Raw genomic sequence first — 17,369 nt, forward strand, 5'->3', positions numbered from 1 at the left:
GCAACAATTTTCAATAAAGACTTTAAAAATGGTCCACAGTGAAAAAAATCTACAAAAAAAAAAAAAAGATTATTCAGGTAGGCAATCTCACAAACACTATTTGGAACATTTTCTCCAACCTTACCGTCCAGCTATCATATAGGGAAGAATGCTCTCCAATTAAGGTCTATTTTGCACCTCCTTGGAACTGACAAGATATTTTATCTATTTCACAGGAATGCTTCCAGTATACAGATGCAAATGGTTTTCCCCTCTGGTGGGAAAGGAACATGTCATGAGCACCCAAGTCTGTTACCAAACATGGTGTCATGTCCCAAATGGCAGCTCTTTCTAAAAAAAATTAGCCTCTGTGGCCCCATTATATCGAGTCTGGTCTCAGAATCAAATTGTTCACTTTATGAGTTTTAGGAAGAGGCTGCTGGCATGTAGGTGGGGAGCCAGAGACACTTGGAGAACTGGGTCTGAATCTCTTAGACAGTACTGGGGGAAGATCAGAGGTTTCCCCCCTCTTCACTGTTAGACAGAAAATATTCATCTGCTGATGCTCAGATGTGACATCTGCAAGGCTTAGGATAAGCCAGTGAGCTCAAAAGGCTCTGGGCTGATATGAGATATTCTAGGTATTGATCATAAAGCATTTTCAAGATAGTGTTGCCCGTTTGGAAAAGATTACCTGCCTGTGCCCGGGGCATGAGTTTTGACTCAGTAAAGCTTCAGGAAGCCATCTCCCCCCAACCACTCTGGCACTGTCTTCCTCTGAATGCATCTTTCTGACTTGGTCATATGTTTGTGACATAAGAGAGCTGAGCAAATGAGAGTGAGTGGTTTAGAAGAGGCAGGAAAGAAAAAAAAAAAAAAAAAGGGCAGAAAAAGTATTTAACCGGAAAATGGACTATTTGGGGATACACAGTTTTAGGGACCCCTGTGCAATGTACATGCCCATCCTAACTTAAATTAATTCCTGTCTCTCCTTCCATTTCTGACCATCCATATCCTCATCTGTGGCCTTCAGGGAACTCCTAAGAAAAACAGCTCTGCTACAGGCTGGACGGAAGCTGCTTTCCTTGTTCCTGTCTGCATGTGTGTGCTGAGTCACTCAGTCGTGTCTGACTCTTTGTGACCCCATGGATTGTAGCCCGCCAGGCTCCTCCGTCCATGGGATTCTCCAGGCAAGAATATGGGAGCGAGTTGCCATTTCCTTCTCCAGGGATCTTCCTGACCTAGGGATCTAACCCAGATATCTTGCATTATTGCAAATGCCTTCTTTACCATCTGAGCCACCAGGAAAGCCCATCAAAACAGGGCAAGGCAGAATCGAAATGTTATCTTAACAGCAGTGGTGATGGTGACTCTGTCTGATCTCAAGGAAACAATACTGTGCTAAGTAGAATTTCTACAAAGCCCTCTCAGGACTTCCCTTGGTGGTCTAGTGGTTAAAAAATCCACCTTGTCATGCAGGGGACTTGGGTTCAATCCCTGGTCAGGGAATTAAGATCCCACATGCCACAGAGCAACTAAACCCAAGTGCTGCAACTTCCGAGCCCAAATGCCACGACTAGAGAGTTCATGTGCCGCCAGCAAGAGATTCTGCACGATGCAGCGAAGATCCTGTGTGCTGCAGCTGAGACTCAACGCAGCCAGGTGAACAACCAAACGAACAAATAGTAAAAAGCAGGCGCCCTCTCAGCAGAGTCAGCAAACGTCCCGAGCTGTGGAAGCCAGGCTGAATTCCCCATCTTCATGCAACATTCACCAAAACTCTGGAGTGGGTGGGGGGAACTGTGACACTCAGCTTGTCCTGATTAACCAGAGTGGGTGCCGGGAGCTAACCAGGATTAACTAGCAGGATTAACCAGGCCACTGTGCAGGAGAATGTCAGCGGCAGGGCCGCGGCCCTGCAGGGTCCTGAGCCTCCTGGTAGCAGATGCGACGACAGGGCCCTGGAGGACACCTAGAGGACAAACCACTCCTCGATTTACTATCTGCTAAGATTCTGGGGCTGTGGGATTCCAGTCTAAAGCCGTAATCTGCTCTCTGGATTAAAAGTCTTAAATATCCTCTCAGCCTCACTGGGTTAGAAAGAATATTTGGTCCAGTCCTTGGCACCCAGGAGTTTTAGTCAGAACACTTTTTTTAATATAAAGTGAAAGTGAAGTCACTCAGTCGTGTTTGACTCTTTGTGACTCCATGGACTGTAGCCTACCAGGCTCCTCTGTCCATGGGATTTTCCAGGCAAGAATACTGGAGTGGGGTGCCATATTTAAATTTTATATATAAATATTAAAATGTTTTATATTTATGTATAAATATTTGTTTTATATGTATATTTTATATTTTATATGTATAAATATTTTGTTTTGTATTTATGTATAAATATTTTGTTTTTAATATTTATGTATAAATATTTATATATTATAATATCTATGTATGGATTTATTTTAATATTTATGTACATTAATATATGTATAAATATTTATATAATATGTATATTATATTTATATAAATACATGTTTATATATAGGAGAGTGAAAAAGTTTGCTTAAAGCTCAACATTCAGAAAACTAAGATCATGGCATCCGGTCCCATCACTTCATGGGAAATAGATGGGGAAACAGTGGAAACAGTGTCAGACTATTTTTTGGGGCTCCAAAATCACTGCAGATGGTGACTGTAGCCATGAAATTAAAAGACGCTTACTCCTTGGAAGGAAAGTTATGACCAACCTAGATAGCATATTCAAAAGCAGAGACATTACTTTACCAACAAAGGTTCGTCTAGTCAAGGCTATGGTTTTTCCAGTGGTCATATATAGATGTGAGAGTTGGACTGTGAAGAAAGGTGAGCTCCGAAGAATTGATGCTTTTGAACTGTGGTGTTGGATAAGACTCTTGAGAGTCCCTTGGACTGCAAGGAGATCCAACCAGTCCATTCTGAAGGAGATCAGTCCTGGGTATTCATTGGAAGGACTGATGTCGAAGCTGAAACTCCAATACTTTGGCCACCTCATGCGAAGAGTTGACTCACTGGAAAAGACCCTGATGCTGGGAGGGCTTGGGGGCAGGAGGAGAAGGGGATGACAGAGGATGAGATGGCTGAATGGCATCACTGACTCGATGCACATGAGTTTGAGTGAACTTTGGGAGTTGGTGATGGACAGGGAGGCCTGGCGTGCTGCAGTCCAGGGGGTTGCAAAGAGTCGGACACGACTGAGCGACTGGACTGAACTGAACTGAATGTTTATATAGATAGATAGATAGATAGATAGATACTTTTTACCTTAGACATGAGTAAAGAATTTGACAGTCCCACTAAGCATTTGAGCCAGGAGATGGAGGGCTGTCTGGAGGAGATGCCATGTGTTTTCTCTGTGAGGGTAACGCTGTCTTCTAAAATGAAACTACGAGTCTGAGAGGAAATGGAATTCCCCTTCTGGAAAAGTCCGCCATCCAAGGGCCGGAGACCAGGTGTATGACTTCTCTCCTCAGTGAGGGAGACCACACAGATCTCAGCTGAGCAAGGGGGTGATGGACCCTGCCTTGAGGGTGAGAGTGGAACAAGAACTCCTGAGCTGCTCACCATCATGTAAGTGACCATACCCGGATGTCCGCGCACGGGCTCACGCACGCCTCACGGGCGCGCACGTCGGACTAGCGCCCTGCCGTGATTACACAGCTAACAAATGGGTTTCTAGTGAAGCGACCACTGCTTTCTCAAAAGGCTTCCCGCTTGGGGTTTCTAGAAAGGGAAGGAGAGAAATGTCAACAGTCCGAGGGAAGGATGATAGCAACAACAGGAATCATTTCTTGAGGGCTCATTCTATGCCAAGAACACTGGTGCGGGCGGTGTTTCATTTACTCCTCCAGACAAAGGTAGTGGTGATATCAGGAAGGATGACACTGGAGAAGGAAAGCACAGCCAAGAAGCCCTTCAAAGGCTGCTTTCAACAAAGGCACGTTGTATTGCTCCTCCTCCTCTCTTCTGAATTCACAAGAGTGTTTTCTGTACCTCGAGCCCAACCCCTTCCAAGTGAGGGGAGACCACAGGGAGGGCAGTGCCATGATTCTGAATATCGAGACTCTTCCAATCATCAGGCTTCCCTGGTGGCTCGGTGGTAAAGAATCCACCTGCGAGCGCAGGAGATGTGAGTTTGATCTCTGGACCCGGGAGATCCCAAATGCTGCAGAGCGACTAAGCCCGTGTGCTGTAACTACTGAGCCTGTGCTCTAGGGTCCGGGAACCGCAGCTACTGAAGCCCATGCACCTGAGAGCCCACGCTCTGTAGTAAGAGAAGCTTCAACAGTGAGAGGACTCAACACGGCAGCAAAGGGTGGCCCCCACTTGCCGCCAGCTAGACAAAGCCCATGCAGCAGCGAAGACCCAGTACCGCCAAAACGAAATCATTTTTTTTAAAAAGTTACAGAAAGACCCTTACAATCCCCTCCTTCCACAGGGCCGGTCCACCCTGTCCTCAGCTGCAGGAGACTCAAGAGGGCATGGATCTCTATGACTGCAAACCACCTTTTGTTCCAGCTTATTTCTCTTGAAGGTGAAGTGTAAGGCCCCGTGAGAAAGGTCAATCGTTTGTGGGATCGTGCACTGGTTTGATCATCTGCATCAAGAGAAGATGACAATGCAACCCTACAGTCGATCCTGACCACTGAAACTGAAGAGTCAGGATGACTGACGTGTACTGAGGTCAGAGAGCTGCAGGCCATGGACCCAGTCCTGTACACCCCATGAACCTTACTGCCCTCAATGTAAGACCTGCTTATTTCCATTGGCCTTCCCAGAAGGACACTTAGCAGGCTGCCCAGTGACAGGCCCAGCATCTCTGTCCCTTCCAGGGCTGCCTGAGGCAGTCCTGGTTAATGCTACTACTTTATTTCGACAGTGAATAAATCACTTCAAAATCACTCCAAAATCACTGCAGATGGTGACTGCAGCCATGAAATTAAAAGACGCTTGCTCCTTGGAAGAAAAGTTATGACCAACCTAGACAGCATATTCAAAAGCAGAAACATTACTTTGCCGACAAAGGTCTGTCTAGTTAAAGCTATGGCTTTTTCAGTAGTCGTGCATGGATGTGAGAGTTGGACTATAAAGAAAGCTGAGTGCAGAAGAATTGATGCTTTTGAACTGTGGTGTTGGAGAAGACTCTTGAGAGTTCCTTGGACAGCAAGGAAATCCAACCAGTCCATCCTAAAGGAGATTAGTCCTGGGTGTTCATTGGAAGGACTGATGTTGAAGCTGAAGCTCCAATACTTTGGCCACCTGATGCAAAGAGCTGACTCATTTGAAAAGACCCTTATGCTGGGAAAGACTGAAGGCAGGAGGAGAAGGGGATGACAGAGGATGAGATGGTTGGATGGCATCACTAACTCAATGCATATGAGTTTGAGTGAACTCCGGGAGTTGGTGATGGATAGGGAGGCCTGGCGTGCTGCAGTCCATGGGGTCGCAAAGAGTCAGACATGACTGAGCGACTGAACTGAACTTATTTCAACAGAGGCCCCTCTCACCCTTCACCAGGATCTGATACTTATACTGAGCTTTTTGTCTCTTCTTTTTTGGCGCACAAATGCCTCTATGGGCTAGGAGCGCAGCTGTCTGCAGAGGAGGAAAACTAGCCTCTGAGAAGAGAGGAGTAATGTCCTGACCTGGGTGTGCCTCTCGAGGTGCATAGCTGAGAACTTTTGTAGTCATTTTTTTTCCATTTGGGGAATGATGCTAAATACCACTGCTAACACAGTTTTTTTGAGAGTTGTATCAGATCTTTATGTAATTTGAGGTGATTTTCCTCTATTGTGTTGAGCCCTTAGCATAGAGTTCTGGGAGGACGCGGCCGAAGGGTAATGCCCCATTAGCTGCCCTGACCTTGTATCTCCCTTGTGCGGACTTTCAAACCAAACTGCACTTTCAAATCCCTCATATGCTGCTCAAAGTCATTTGATGTCTGCTTAAAGTCAGCGTCATTTTCGATAACGGCTTTTCTTTCCAAAGGGACAAAAGCAAGGAAAAGAAGACATTCTCTGCCAGAAACTGAGTTCTTGTGAAGAAATACAGACAGACCTCCATCCGCTGTTATATCCCTAACACAGATCACACGGGTTCAACCTGCAGCCAGCAACCAACGTCCTAAGTTTTCGCAATGCCAGTTGAGAAAAAGGACTTACCTTGGAGTCCAGCTGCTGCATGTACGACCAGAGATATTCTATATTGGCTCCGAAAGGATGGACGTGAAGAAATGTGGATATGATGCCTGAAATGAAGAGGGCAAATGGATGTTATTGAGAGGCAAGTAAAAATCTCAGGCGAATATTGTCATCTGACCCCAGTGACAGCTTTGTCAGGGCCGAGTCGTGGTCTTGCCCCTTGTATCCGTGCTCGGCAAGCATTCAGTAATAGCCTGTTTTGAAGACAGTAATAGTAGCGTGGCCAACAGAACATTGTCTCCTGGAAAGACCGTAGTTAGAAAAGCAAGACTGAGAAAATACACAGATGAATAAAGGTATTTCCAAACAGAGGCTTCTGGCAGCATTTCAACTACCAATTTTATGCTTGATTTACCAATATAAAATTGTAGTTATTGGAAGGATCAAGTGATCCCCTTCCTCCCCCTCGATGGACTTCGCAATATGAAAATGGCTCCTGCGGCTGTGCCAGAGAGCACGCTGCCTCCAATTCCCCTGGTAATTACCAATGCTAGTTACAGGAAATATTTAGTCCCTCTTTTCCCTCACTGCCACTGAAGGAAGCACAAATCCTCTGCTATTTCCCCCTGGCTGTTGCTGTTGTTTCAAGGGAGCCAGCCCGCTCTCCCCTCTCTGCTGTAATTTACAAGATCATTTTAAAAGGCCTGGGAATGGATGGTTTGGCTGGAGTCTGATTATAAATCAGAGGGCTTTTTCCATCGTGAAATTCAACTGTCAACATTGCACTGACAAATGAAAAGCTGAATGTCGGTGTTAGGGCTGAAGGAAAAGCATCACCCTCCTACCTCCCTGCTCCTACATCCAAAATTAAAACAGGGAAAATGAGAATGTTGACCCCACGGGCTGTATACTCCTGTTTTTAAGAAACCATGTTCAGACTGACGTTTTTGGCTTCTCTTTGGAACAGGCTTTGAGATGAATCACGTTTGTGGATGAGGCCCCTGATGTTCTGTTTATTGTGACGCTTTGGTGCTTGAGAGCCAAAGGTCAAAGGAAAGACCCACACTGGTATGCAACTGGTCATGGTCATCTTATCGACTGCAGGGTGTCCTGGGACTGCCCTGGGATAGGATCTCATGGCCCCCTGGGCTCCCGTGAGATGCTTGGAATGCTCCGGATGAGTGTCAGTTTTTAAAGAAAAATTTCCCAGTTTATCCTTAGGCTGAGAACAGAGAACCAAGAGGTCTACACAAATACTCTTAAGACTGGTCCTCAGAGCACTTTAGTGGGTGCTTTCTTGGACAGTGAAATGGGGAACATAGAAACACTTTTCCATAAAGCTAAAATCTCAGTTTTCAGAGATTGAACTTTTCCCTGAAATAAAAAGAGCTACTGTTTTATTCTGATATTATGTTCTTCTTCTTCTTCTTTTCTTAAAATGTCCTTCTCTGAAATAATGGTGATGATAAGTTAGGGATGGAGTAAAGGGACAGAACAGTTGATTAAATAGTTAATCCCACTAGGGGACTGTAGATAAAGGAAAAAGTATGGGAGACCGCTATAAATTAATGACCTCTAGGACATCTATGCTCTCTGCACACCTAAAAAATAATTTATGGAAAGGCGTCATTTCAAAGTGAAAGATCCTCATTGTGAGACCTGAAATAATTTTTTCCATACTGCCGTGACAGTAACCTCCTTGGATCATGAGGTACAAGGAGATGTCCCCCCTCTCCACCAACATAGAGGAGGAACTGATGATGGAAGCGTAATGTCTACTCAAGAATGAGGAAGAAGGTAGTCCTTTCCCGCTCCCTACTTTTCCTTTAAAACTGTAGCTCTCTAAGTTCTTGGGGCTCGAAACCTCTTGCCCACCTGCTTGTAAGCCTCCCATGGGAAGTATTCTAGTGAATCACTTCTTACCCATCACTTTGCCTCTTGCTGATTCTTTCTGTGTTGAGACATAAAGGACTAGAGCTCCGGAGCCCTCTGAACGCCACCGAGCAGTTTCAGATAGCAGGTAGCAATGGTAGTTTTAATCTAAGTGGCAAACAGCCATTTTAAAAACTTTTATTTTGTATTGGGGTTCAGGTGATTAAACATGTTGTGATAGTTTCAGGTGAACAGCAAAGGGATTCAGACATTTATATATATCTGTACCCATTCTCCCTAACTTCCGTCCCATCCAGGCTGTCACATAATACTGAGCAGAGTTCCATGTGCTCTACAGCGGTCCTTGCTGATTATCCATTTTACATAGAGCAGTGTGTACAGGCAACCATAAGTTCATTCTCTAAGTATGTGAGTCTCTTTCTGTGTTGCAAGTTCATGTGTATAATTTCTTTTTAGATGCCACATATAAGGGATGTCATACGATATTTCTCCTTCACACTTCCCTTAGTGTGACAATCTCTAGATCCACCCATGTTGCTGCAGATGGCACTCTTTCATTCTTTTTTTTAATGGCAAACAGCCATTTTTAATATACTTAAGTGGAATTGTTTTGTCCCTCTCCTACTGCTTCATTTGCTACTTTGTGTTTGAACTATTTCCCTGTGCCTGAAATTCTCAAATCTGGTGAGGTGGCACTGTAATTCTGTCACCAGTATAGAAGCTTGTGAATGATTTACTTAGAAAGTAAATTAGAAGTCTTTAAAAAAAAATAATACTTTGATTTGCATTCCTTAGGTGGGAGAGAGGGGGCAGAATTCTCATGGGGAATTGCTTCTATTTCAGGATGGTGAGTGGTGCTTCTCTGCTGTCCCAGGCTGAGGACGAGTGGTTCAGTGTCCACTGCTTTCCAGAGAAGAGCTTCCGACAAATGGTGGGCAGACCCCCAGCCCCTGTAAGGGGGAAAGGCGGTGGACAGGGAAGGGAGGGGCAGCCAGTGCTGGCTTTGTGGGAAGGCGAGGGTGTTCCCAGTGAGAAGCTCTTTGCTTTTCCTCTCAAGTGGGATGCTTCCAGGGAGGGAGGAGGCACCTCAAGAGAGCAGCCTGGAGAGACTGGAGGGGTCCTGCAAGAGGGGGACGGGCATTCCTTTCCCTGGTGGGACATCCACTTAGGCAGCAGACTGACTGATCTGGCTTTGCTGTGAGCCGAGCACAGGGGAGACGGTGGGGCTGAGACGGGGAGCGGTGTGGCGCAGCAGCCTGTGGGTGACAGGACTGTAAGCGTCCCATGGGACATGGGGGCATCTCAGAAGGTGGACGGGCTTGAGCAGTCTTACAGGTGTCGCAGGGGCTCCAGCAAATAGAGAAAACAACATTTTTCACATTAATATCCCTATGGGACAAAGAATCATCAGCATCTCCTGGGTAACCCAGCTTCTCCTCTGAATACCCTTGGGGGTGTGCCATGAAGTTAAATGCGCCCAACAGGATGGACAGTATGGTTTAGAAGAGAGTGGGGTGGGGCCGAGGGGGAGTGACTGACAACTCTGGGCCTAAAGAGAGGAAGATATGAAGGAGGAAATTTAGGGATACCGGAGACAGGAGGACCTGGAGTGGCTGCTTTTCTTGCCTCTGTGATGCTGGCATCCCTCCTCCTTACAGTCCCTCAGCCCCAATCTTGGGTCTCTACCCCCAAGGAACTCTTCCCTTAGACAATATTTGTGTGTTCAGGTTCAGCAGCAGGAGTATAGTATACATTTACAGTAAATGTATGTTGAGGGCCTTCCTGGTGGTTCAGTGGCTAAGACTGCGAACTCCCAATGCAGGGGGCCCAGGTTCCATCCCTGCTCAGGGAACTAGATCCAGTGTGCTGCCTTAAAGATGGAAGATCTCACATGCTACCACTAAAAGACCTGGGGCAGCCAAAGAAATAAGTTAAAAAAAAAAAAACATTGTTCAGTGGCTAAGTCATGTCCGGCTCTTTGCGACCCTGTGGACTGCAACACACCAGGCTTCCCTGTTCTTCACTGTCTCCTGGAGTTTGCTCAAACTCACGTCCATTGAGTTGATGATGCCATCCATCCATCTCATCCTCTGTTGTCCCCTTCTCCTCTTGCCCTCTATCTGTCCCAGCATCAAATGTACCTTGAATGAATTTATCCTCTAGAACTGAGAATAGCTAGTATACTTCTTGACATTTCTACTGTTCTGTTATTGATAAACGAGGAGAAATAAGAACCTTAAAAATTGGTACCAGTACTCACTAATGATATCATACTTCCTCAAAAGCAGGTAACTTTGAAGTACTATTCATCAGTGATTCCTGCCCTTTGCTCATGCTTTACAGATTCAAGAGAGTAACCTGGATATTTTGGGTGCAGAAACTTCTTACTGAAACTATTTTGCTCATAAAGCTAAGGGGAAAATGCTCATGTGATTTCTAGATATGTCTCTAAGGTCAGATTAGAAACCCTAATCCAGACATGAGTCTTTTTCCCTAGGAGAGTATTTAGAACCATCTTAGTGGTAGCTGATATTAACAAGCCATTAGCTTTTCTTTATAAAAGTTTAAGGAGTTGTCACTAGATACCTGTGGGGCCAAAGCAGGAATTTAAATAAAGGTTCTCCAAGCTTTACCTCTGGATGGGAACCAAGTTATTCAGTATTGATAGAGACACAGTAGAAATGGGAAACACGAGTCATCATCTCTGGCAAGTCCTGCACCCCCTCCTCCCTCCTCCTCTGCCCATCCCAGTAGCATCGCCAGAAGCATCAGTCATGCCATCTGAGAACATGTAGTGTCCAGGCCCTGGTTCTGGATCAGTTCATTTTAGGGAAGCTTTCTAAATAATCAACTAAAGCTTCTTGCTACATTGCTTTAGTCGTGTCCGACTCTTTGTGACCCTATGGACTGTAGCCCACCAGGCTCCTCTGTCCATGGGGATTCTCCAGGCAAGAACACTGGAGTGAGTTGCCATGGGGATCTTCCCCACCCAGGGATAGAACTCATGTCTCTTAGGTCTTCTGCATTGGCAGGTGGGTTCTTTACCGCTACCATCACCTGGGAAGCCCTCCTTTAAAGGAACTGGGAGATTTCCTGAGGCTGGAAAAAAAAAATGATAGGTATAACTCAAAATCTAATCTATAAACCCAGAAATGGAAACTATTTATGGTTCTCTGGAAGACCATAAAGACCATAAAGGCTTGATAAAAGAAACACAAGGAACTGAGGGTGGAGAACTCAGCCATTACTGAACTGATGGATCTCAAAGAGGGATGGATTCAACAGCTGGTCTTGGTTCGATCCATGGAGAATCAAGGTCTCCATGTTTAAGACTGGATTTCCCAACAGTGGAAAATACAACTCTAAATTAGCTAAATTAAGAAAATAAAGAAGAAACAGAGGAGGCTGTCAGTACTCTTAGATTTGCAACACAGCTCAGGGCCTAGTTTATAAAGAAACACAAGCCAGCTCTATACACCTTGTGGTAAATCCCTCACTAGGAAGACCCATTTAAACAGGCACATTAAGACATTTTTAGCTTTTCCCATCAAAGTCATCTAGCCCATTCTTGATTTCAGACCTCACTAAGACCAAGGGAGCAGCATTTCAATTAGATTTGTACGGATTCATCTCCTTAGCAGCATTTGGGTACTAAGTCCTAGGGAGTATTGCATTGCACACACAGACAAGGTTCTTGAAGAAGACATTGCTCTTGAAGAACTAATTTTCTAGGTAAGCAACACAGACGATAAACACAAAGATTAAAAATAAAACGAGGACTTCCCTTGTGGTCCAGTGCTTGGGAATCTGCCTGCCAGTGCAGGGGACATGAGTTCAATCCCTGGCCCGGAAAGATTCCGCATGCCTCGGAGCAGCTAAGCCCGTGAGCCACGACTGCTGAACCCTCATGCTGCAACTGCTGAGGCCCCTGCACCCTAGAGCCCGCTCTGAAACCAAGAGACACCAGCACAGAGAGGAGCCTGCGCTCCACAGCTGGAGAGCAGCTCCACTCGCTGCAGCTGGTCCACGTACGGCAACAAAGACCCAGCACAGCCAAAAATAAAATTATAAAACAAAAGGAGATGCTTTCAGATGGTGAACACAGTGCGGAAAAGAAAGCAGGTGACAGGACAGCACTGGGAGCGGCCCCAAGCGCGGAGGAGGCTGCTTTGCAGGAGGCCAGTGGAGGCAAGCTGCCCGAGGGCAGCTGAGGAGTCAGCCACAGTGAGCCAGGGGCGATGGCTCGGGGAGCGGCCACAGCACGTGCAAAGGGCCTGAGGTAGGAACAGGGTGGCAGGAACACGTGCGGCTGGGGAGCGACAGCGTGCACTCAGAGGTAGGTGGGGGGCCAGACCACACAGGGCCCCCGCTTCAGGAGGCTGGATTGAGCTCTAAATACGGCAGGAAACTAGTGGAAGGTTCTAAGCAGGGACATGATGTGAACTGAATCACGTTTTAAAAATTTCATTCGAGTGGCTGCACAGCAAACAGACAAAAGGAAACTGGCAGGCAAATTAGAAGCGTTTGCAACAACCACTGGATCACTGAAGAAATCACAGAATGAATTTAAAAAGATACCTGGAGACAAATGAAAACGAAAACACGATGCTCCGAAACCTATGGGATGCAGCACAGACAGTTCTAAGAGGGAATTTTATAGTGATGCAGGTTTACTTCAGGAAACAAAGAACTCTCAAATAACCTAAACTTACACCTAAAGCAACTAGAGCAAGAATAATAAACAAAACCCAGGGTTAGTAGAAGGAGAAAAATCATAAAGATCAGAGCAGAAATAAATGAAATAGAGACTTAACAACAACAAAAAGCTGGCTCTTCGAAAAGATAAACAAAACTGATAAACCATGAGCCAGACTCAGCAAGAAAAAAAGAGGGTACAAGTCAATAAAATAAGATATGAGAGAGGAAAAGTTACAGCCTTCACCACATAAATACCAAGGATTGTAAGAGACTACTATGAGCAGCTATATATACCAATAAAATGGAAAACCTAGAAGAAATGGACAAATTCTTAGAACTAAAAGTACAATCTCCCAAGACCAAACCAGGGAGAAACAGAAAATGTTAACAGATCAATTACCAGTACTGTAACTGAGTTAGAATTAAACTCCTAGCAAACAAAAGTCCAGGCCAGATGGCTTCACAGGTAAGTTGTACCATTTAGGGAAGAGTTAACAGTTAGCCTTCTGAAACTATTAAAAAGAAACTGCAGAGGACCTAACACTTCCAAACTCATTCTATGAAGTCAGAATCACTCTGATACCAAAACCAGACAAAGATACTACAAGATAAGAAAACTACAGGCCAATATCACTCATGAGCATAGATACAAAAATTCTCAACAAAATACCAGCAAACCAACTCTAACAATATATTAAAAATATCATACACCATGATCAAGTGGGATTAATCCCAGGGATGCAAGGAGATTTCAGTATCTGAAAATCAATCAGCGTGATATACCACATTAACAAAGACTACAATAGATGCAGGAAAAAGCTTTTGATAAAATTCAACATCCATTCATGATAAAAACTCTAGAAAGTGGGTACAGAGGGAACATACCTCAATGTAGTACATGGATTTTTTTTTTCTCTTGGAAAGTGAAAGAAAGTGAAGTTGCTCAGTCGTGTCCGACTCTTTGTGACCCCAAGGACTGTAGCCTATCAGGCTCCTCTGTCCATGGAATTTTCCAGGCAAGAATACTGGAGTGGGTTGCCATTCCCTTCTCCAGGGGATCTTCCTGACCCAGGGATTGAACCTGGGTCTCTTGCACTGCAGGCAAATGCTTTACCGTCTGAGCCACTAGGGAAGCTTTTCTCTTATGGACTCCTATTTTTCAAAATTGTACTGATACTGGTACCAAAACAAACATATAGATCAATGGGACAGAATAGAAAGCCCAGAAAGAAACCTACACACTCATAGCCAATTAATCTGCAACAAGCGAGACACGAGTATACAATGGAATAAAGATAGTCTCTTTAACAAGTGATGCTGGGAAAACTGGAACACCTACATGTAAAAGGGTGAAATTAGAACGTTCTCCAACATCATACACAAAAATAAACTCAAGATGGATTAAAGACTAAATTTAAGACTGGGTACGATAAAACTAGAGGAAAACATAGGCAGGACGCTCTTTGATGTAAATTGCTGCAATATTCTTTTATATCTGTCTCTAGAAGGCTTAGCTCTGCAGAAGAATAGCTGTCCTTAGACGCAGTCATATCTTGCTGGAAATCAGTAGAGGCCTAACCAGGAGTCTGGAGAGTCAGCAGGGAGAGGTTATGTGAAATCTGGGTCTCCCCCTAAGCCGCTGGGGACAGCTGCCTGTGGGCGGCTGCAGAGGACAGAGCATTTATGAGAAGTGGAGACAGGCAAGACTGGGAGTGGGTGGCAGAAGGCTGATCAAACACTTCTGTGCTTTGGTCTAATGTTTCTCAGTGCCCTGGGATTTTAAAAACCTTTAATTGTCCAAAAAGTAGGTTTTCCCACTTATTTGTTGATTGTAAATACTGGATCTCGCACAGCTTTGTAAAACTGTGTCTTTTTCTCTTAATTTTAAAATTAATTTTTATTGGAGTATAGTCGCTTTACAATGTTGTGTTTCTGCTGTACAGCAAAATGAATCAGCCCCATGTATACATACATTCCCTCCTTTTTGGACTTCCTTTCCATTCAGGTCACCGAAGTGCATTAAGCAGACTTTCTTATGCTGTACAATATTATTTCGGTGTGGCTCCGACAGTCAAGAATCTGCCTGCAATGCAGGAGACCCGGGTTTGATCCCTGGGGTTGTGAAGATCCCCTGGAGAAGGGAATGGCAACCCACTCTAGTATTCTTGCCTGAAGAATTCCACGGACAGAAGAGCCTAGTGGGCTATAGTCCACAGGGTCACAAAGAGTTGGACACGACTGAGCGACTAACACTTTTCACACTGTACAATATATTCTCATTAGTTATCTGTTTTATATATAGCATCAATAGTATATATGTCTGTCTTATTTTTAACTAAACTGCTGAGACCGCACTTAGCTCTTTCAGTAAGTTGCTCCTTGTATCTGAAATGGCCTTGGAAACTCCCCATCTATCCAGAGGAACTCTATCCATCCTGTAGGACGCCCTCAACTGTCCTTTCATCCCAAAAGGCATCTGCAGCAGAAGCAGCTCCTTCGCTGTGTTTCTGATTTGACTTTCATCGTCACTGACTACTTTCTTTCTCGTTAGTCTATAAAGTTCTCAAGGGGAGAGCTCGTCTCATCAGCACCATCAGCTAACACACATCTTGGCACATGGTAGGCCGCTAGTTCCTGAAACAGACCCAGAGGTGCCCTCTTCAGTATCACCTCAGATGTTAGTCTCTCAATAAACCGAACCTCTGTGCCTGAGGACAAAGACTCTGCCAATTAAACAGGCTGCTCAGATGATTCTTTTCCACAGTACAAAAGGTTAGTTGCTCAGTTGTGTGTGACTCTTCGTGATCCCATGGACTGTAGCCCACTAGGCTCACCTGTCCATGGAATTTTTCAGGCAAGAATCCTGCGGTGGGTTGCCATTCCCTTTTCCAGGGGATCTTCCCAACCCAGGGATCGAACCCAGGTCTCCTGCATTGCAGGCAGATTCTTTACCGTCTGAGCCACCAGGGAAGCCTTTTTCCACAATGAAGCCTGGTAATTTTTATGCAGGCTTTTGACAAAAGTTTGTTGGTTTATTGATATGGACATTTGTGTTATGGAAACAAGATTTAGGTCGATGACTCATTCTTTATGGTCAGTAGCCTTCAGACAAGAACACACTCCCTAGATTACTTTTCTCAGGTGAAGCCTAAATAAAGCCTTAACTCTTCACTGAAAACACCAAAAAGTTGCCACTCAACCTTCTATAAGTGTTTTTATCTACAGTTCCTTCATCTGCTTTCTAATACCCATGCGTTAGGGGGAACATTCCAATTCAGATGCAGACTGGCTGTGAGCAGGTGGGTTACATAGTGAGAGCGATGGATACGGTGGTCACAGTAGGAGGGGTGGGGCTTGATGTGAACAGTCATCTTGGTTACGCATAAAATGTGTGTCGTGACCCATAGAGGGGCCACAGGCCAGGCCACAGTGATATGTAAAGAAGCCTGCCTGATCATTAAGAATGTGAGGATGGTTCTCAGGGATACGGCTAAGTTTTGAATAACAACTTCATAAACAGAGTTGTTGAGAAGGTTTGGGCTGTATTTGGATGGGATTTACAATGATGACTAGCACTGCTGGGGTGCTGATCAAGGCTGCTGGGAATGGAAATCTATTGTGTTAGAATTAATTAAGCAGGAGAAGATGGAGTGATGCAGAGTTAGACTGTCAGCATCTCCTCAGAGCTGTCTGCTTATCAATAAAAAATGTTGATCCATTCTCCTTCCTAACAATAGCCAGGGGTTTCCAACTGAACCTAGCTCCAAAGCTTTGGTTCTAAACCAAAAGTATTGACTCATGCTCTCCCACATGAATTCAACACATGCCAAATCCAACATGTAGGGCACATGTGAAATGAACCAGGAGTTCTGGCATAGACACTGGGCAATGTCAAGCTGACCTAATGTGTGGTTACTATATAGTTTTGAGATATAAAATGCTACCCTCCCAAATTTCCATAAAAATGTAATTCTGTTAGGTTCAATTATATGCCAACCTGTCTTCACAAGAATCGATTGATTCCAGCAATTAAAATACTAACGTGCTTTCCAAGGGCCTAGCTTCTTTGGTTGAGTTGGAACATAGCACTCAATGCCCATTAATTGTGAAGCGGAAAGTTTGGCAGAACGGTGGAACTCCCAAGAGACTCAGGATGGAAATCTACAAAGATCCAAGTAGTGTTACAGATGAAATCCCACTGATCTTCTTTAATGTACACATAATCTATATGCCTTAAAGACACCACTTTTATAAAATGGTCATGAGAATGCCTAGAAAGAATACACACTTTGGCCCAGATAAATTCATGTCACAAATTAAAGTCACACACAAGGACTGCGCATTGTTTAGGAAGTGCCAGCCTCAGTTTTAAGTTTTCTGTAGATAAAATTCATTTGAGTAGCTTATCTCTCACTCCTCTCTTCCAGGCAATCAAGGCTTGTTCCACTTTGCATTTTTATATAAAATTTGTGTGTCCCAAGAGGGTTTTAACTGAATATATTTGCATGCAGCATATACTATAGGCACCTAGATATGATGAAGGTTTTGTTAATAAGCATTTCTAATACAAGGGAGATTTTCTGCTGTGCTCCTAGCCTTTTAGAGTGACTTAGGGCAGGCCTACTG

At 44.6% G+C, this 17,369-nt stretch overlaps 1 protein-coding gene across 5 annotated transcripts in view; it reads right to left on the minus strand.

Annotated features, from left to right (window-relative positions):
- Window positions 1–17,369, minus strand: part of ENOX1 (ecto-NOX disulfide-thiol exchanger 1) — a 687,342-nt gene that overhangs the window by 15,234 nt on the left and 654,739 nt on the right. For all 5 annotated transcript variants that reach the window (XM_070380253.1, XM_070380256.1, XM_070380252.1 and 2 more), the window contains one exon: window positions 6,174–6,259. In XM_070380253.1, coding sequence (XP_070236354.1) covers window positions 6,174–6,259 — 86 coding nt within the window. The remainder of the gene's footprint in view (window positions 1–6,173; window positions 6,260–17,369) is intronic.

This window comes from Bos mutus, chromosome 12 (assembly GCF_027580195.1).
Source record: "Bos mutus isolate GX-2022 chromosome 12, NWIPB_WYAK_1.1, whole genome shotgun sequence".
NCBI lineage: Eukaryota > Metazoa > Chordata > Mammalia > Artiodactyla > Bovidae > Bos > Bos mutus.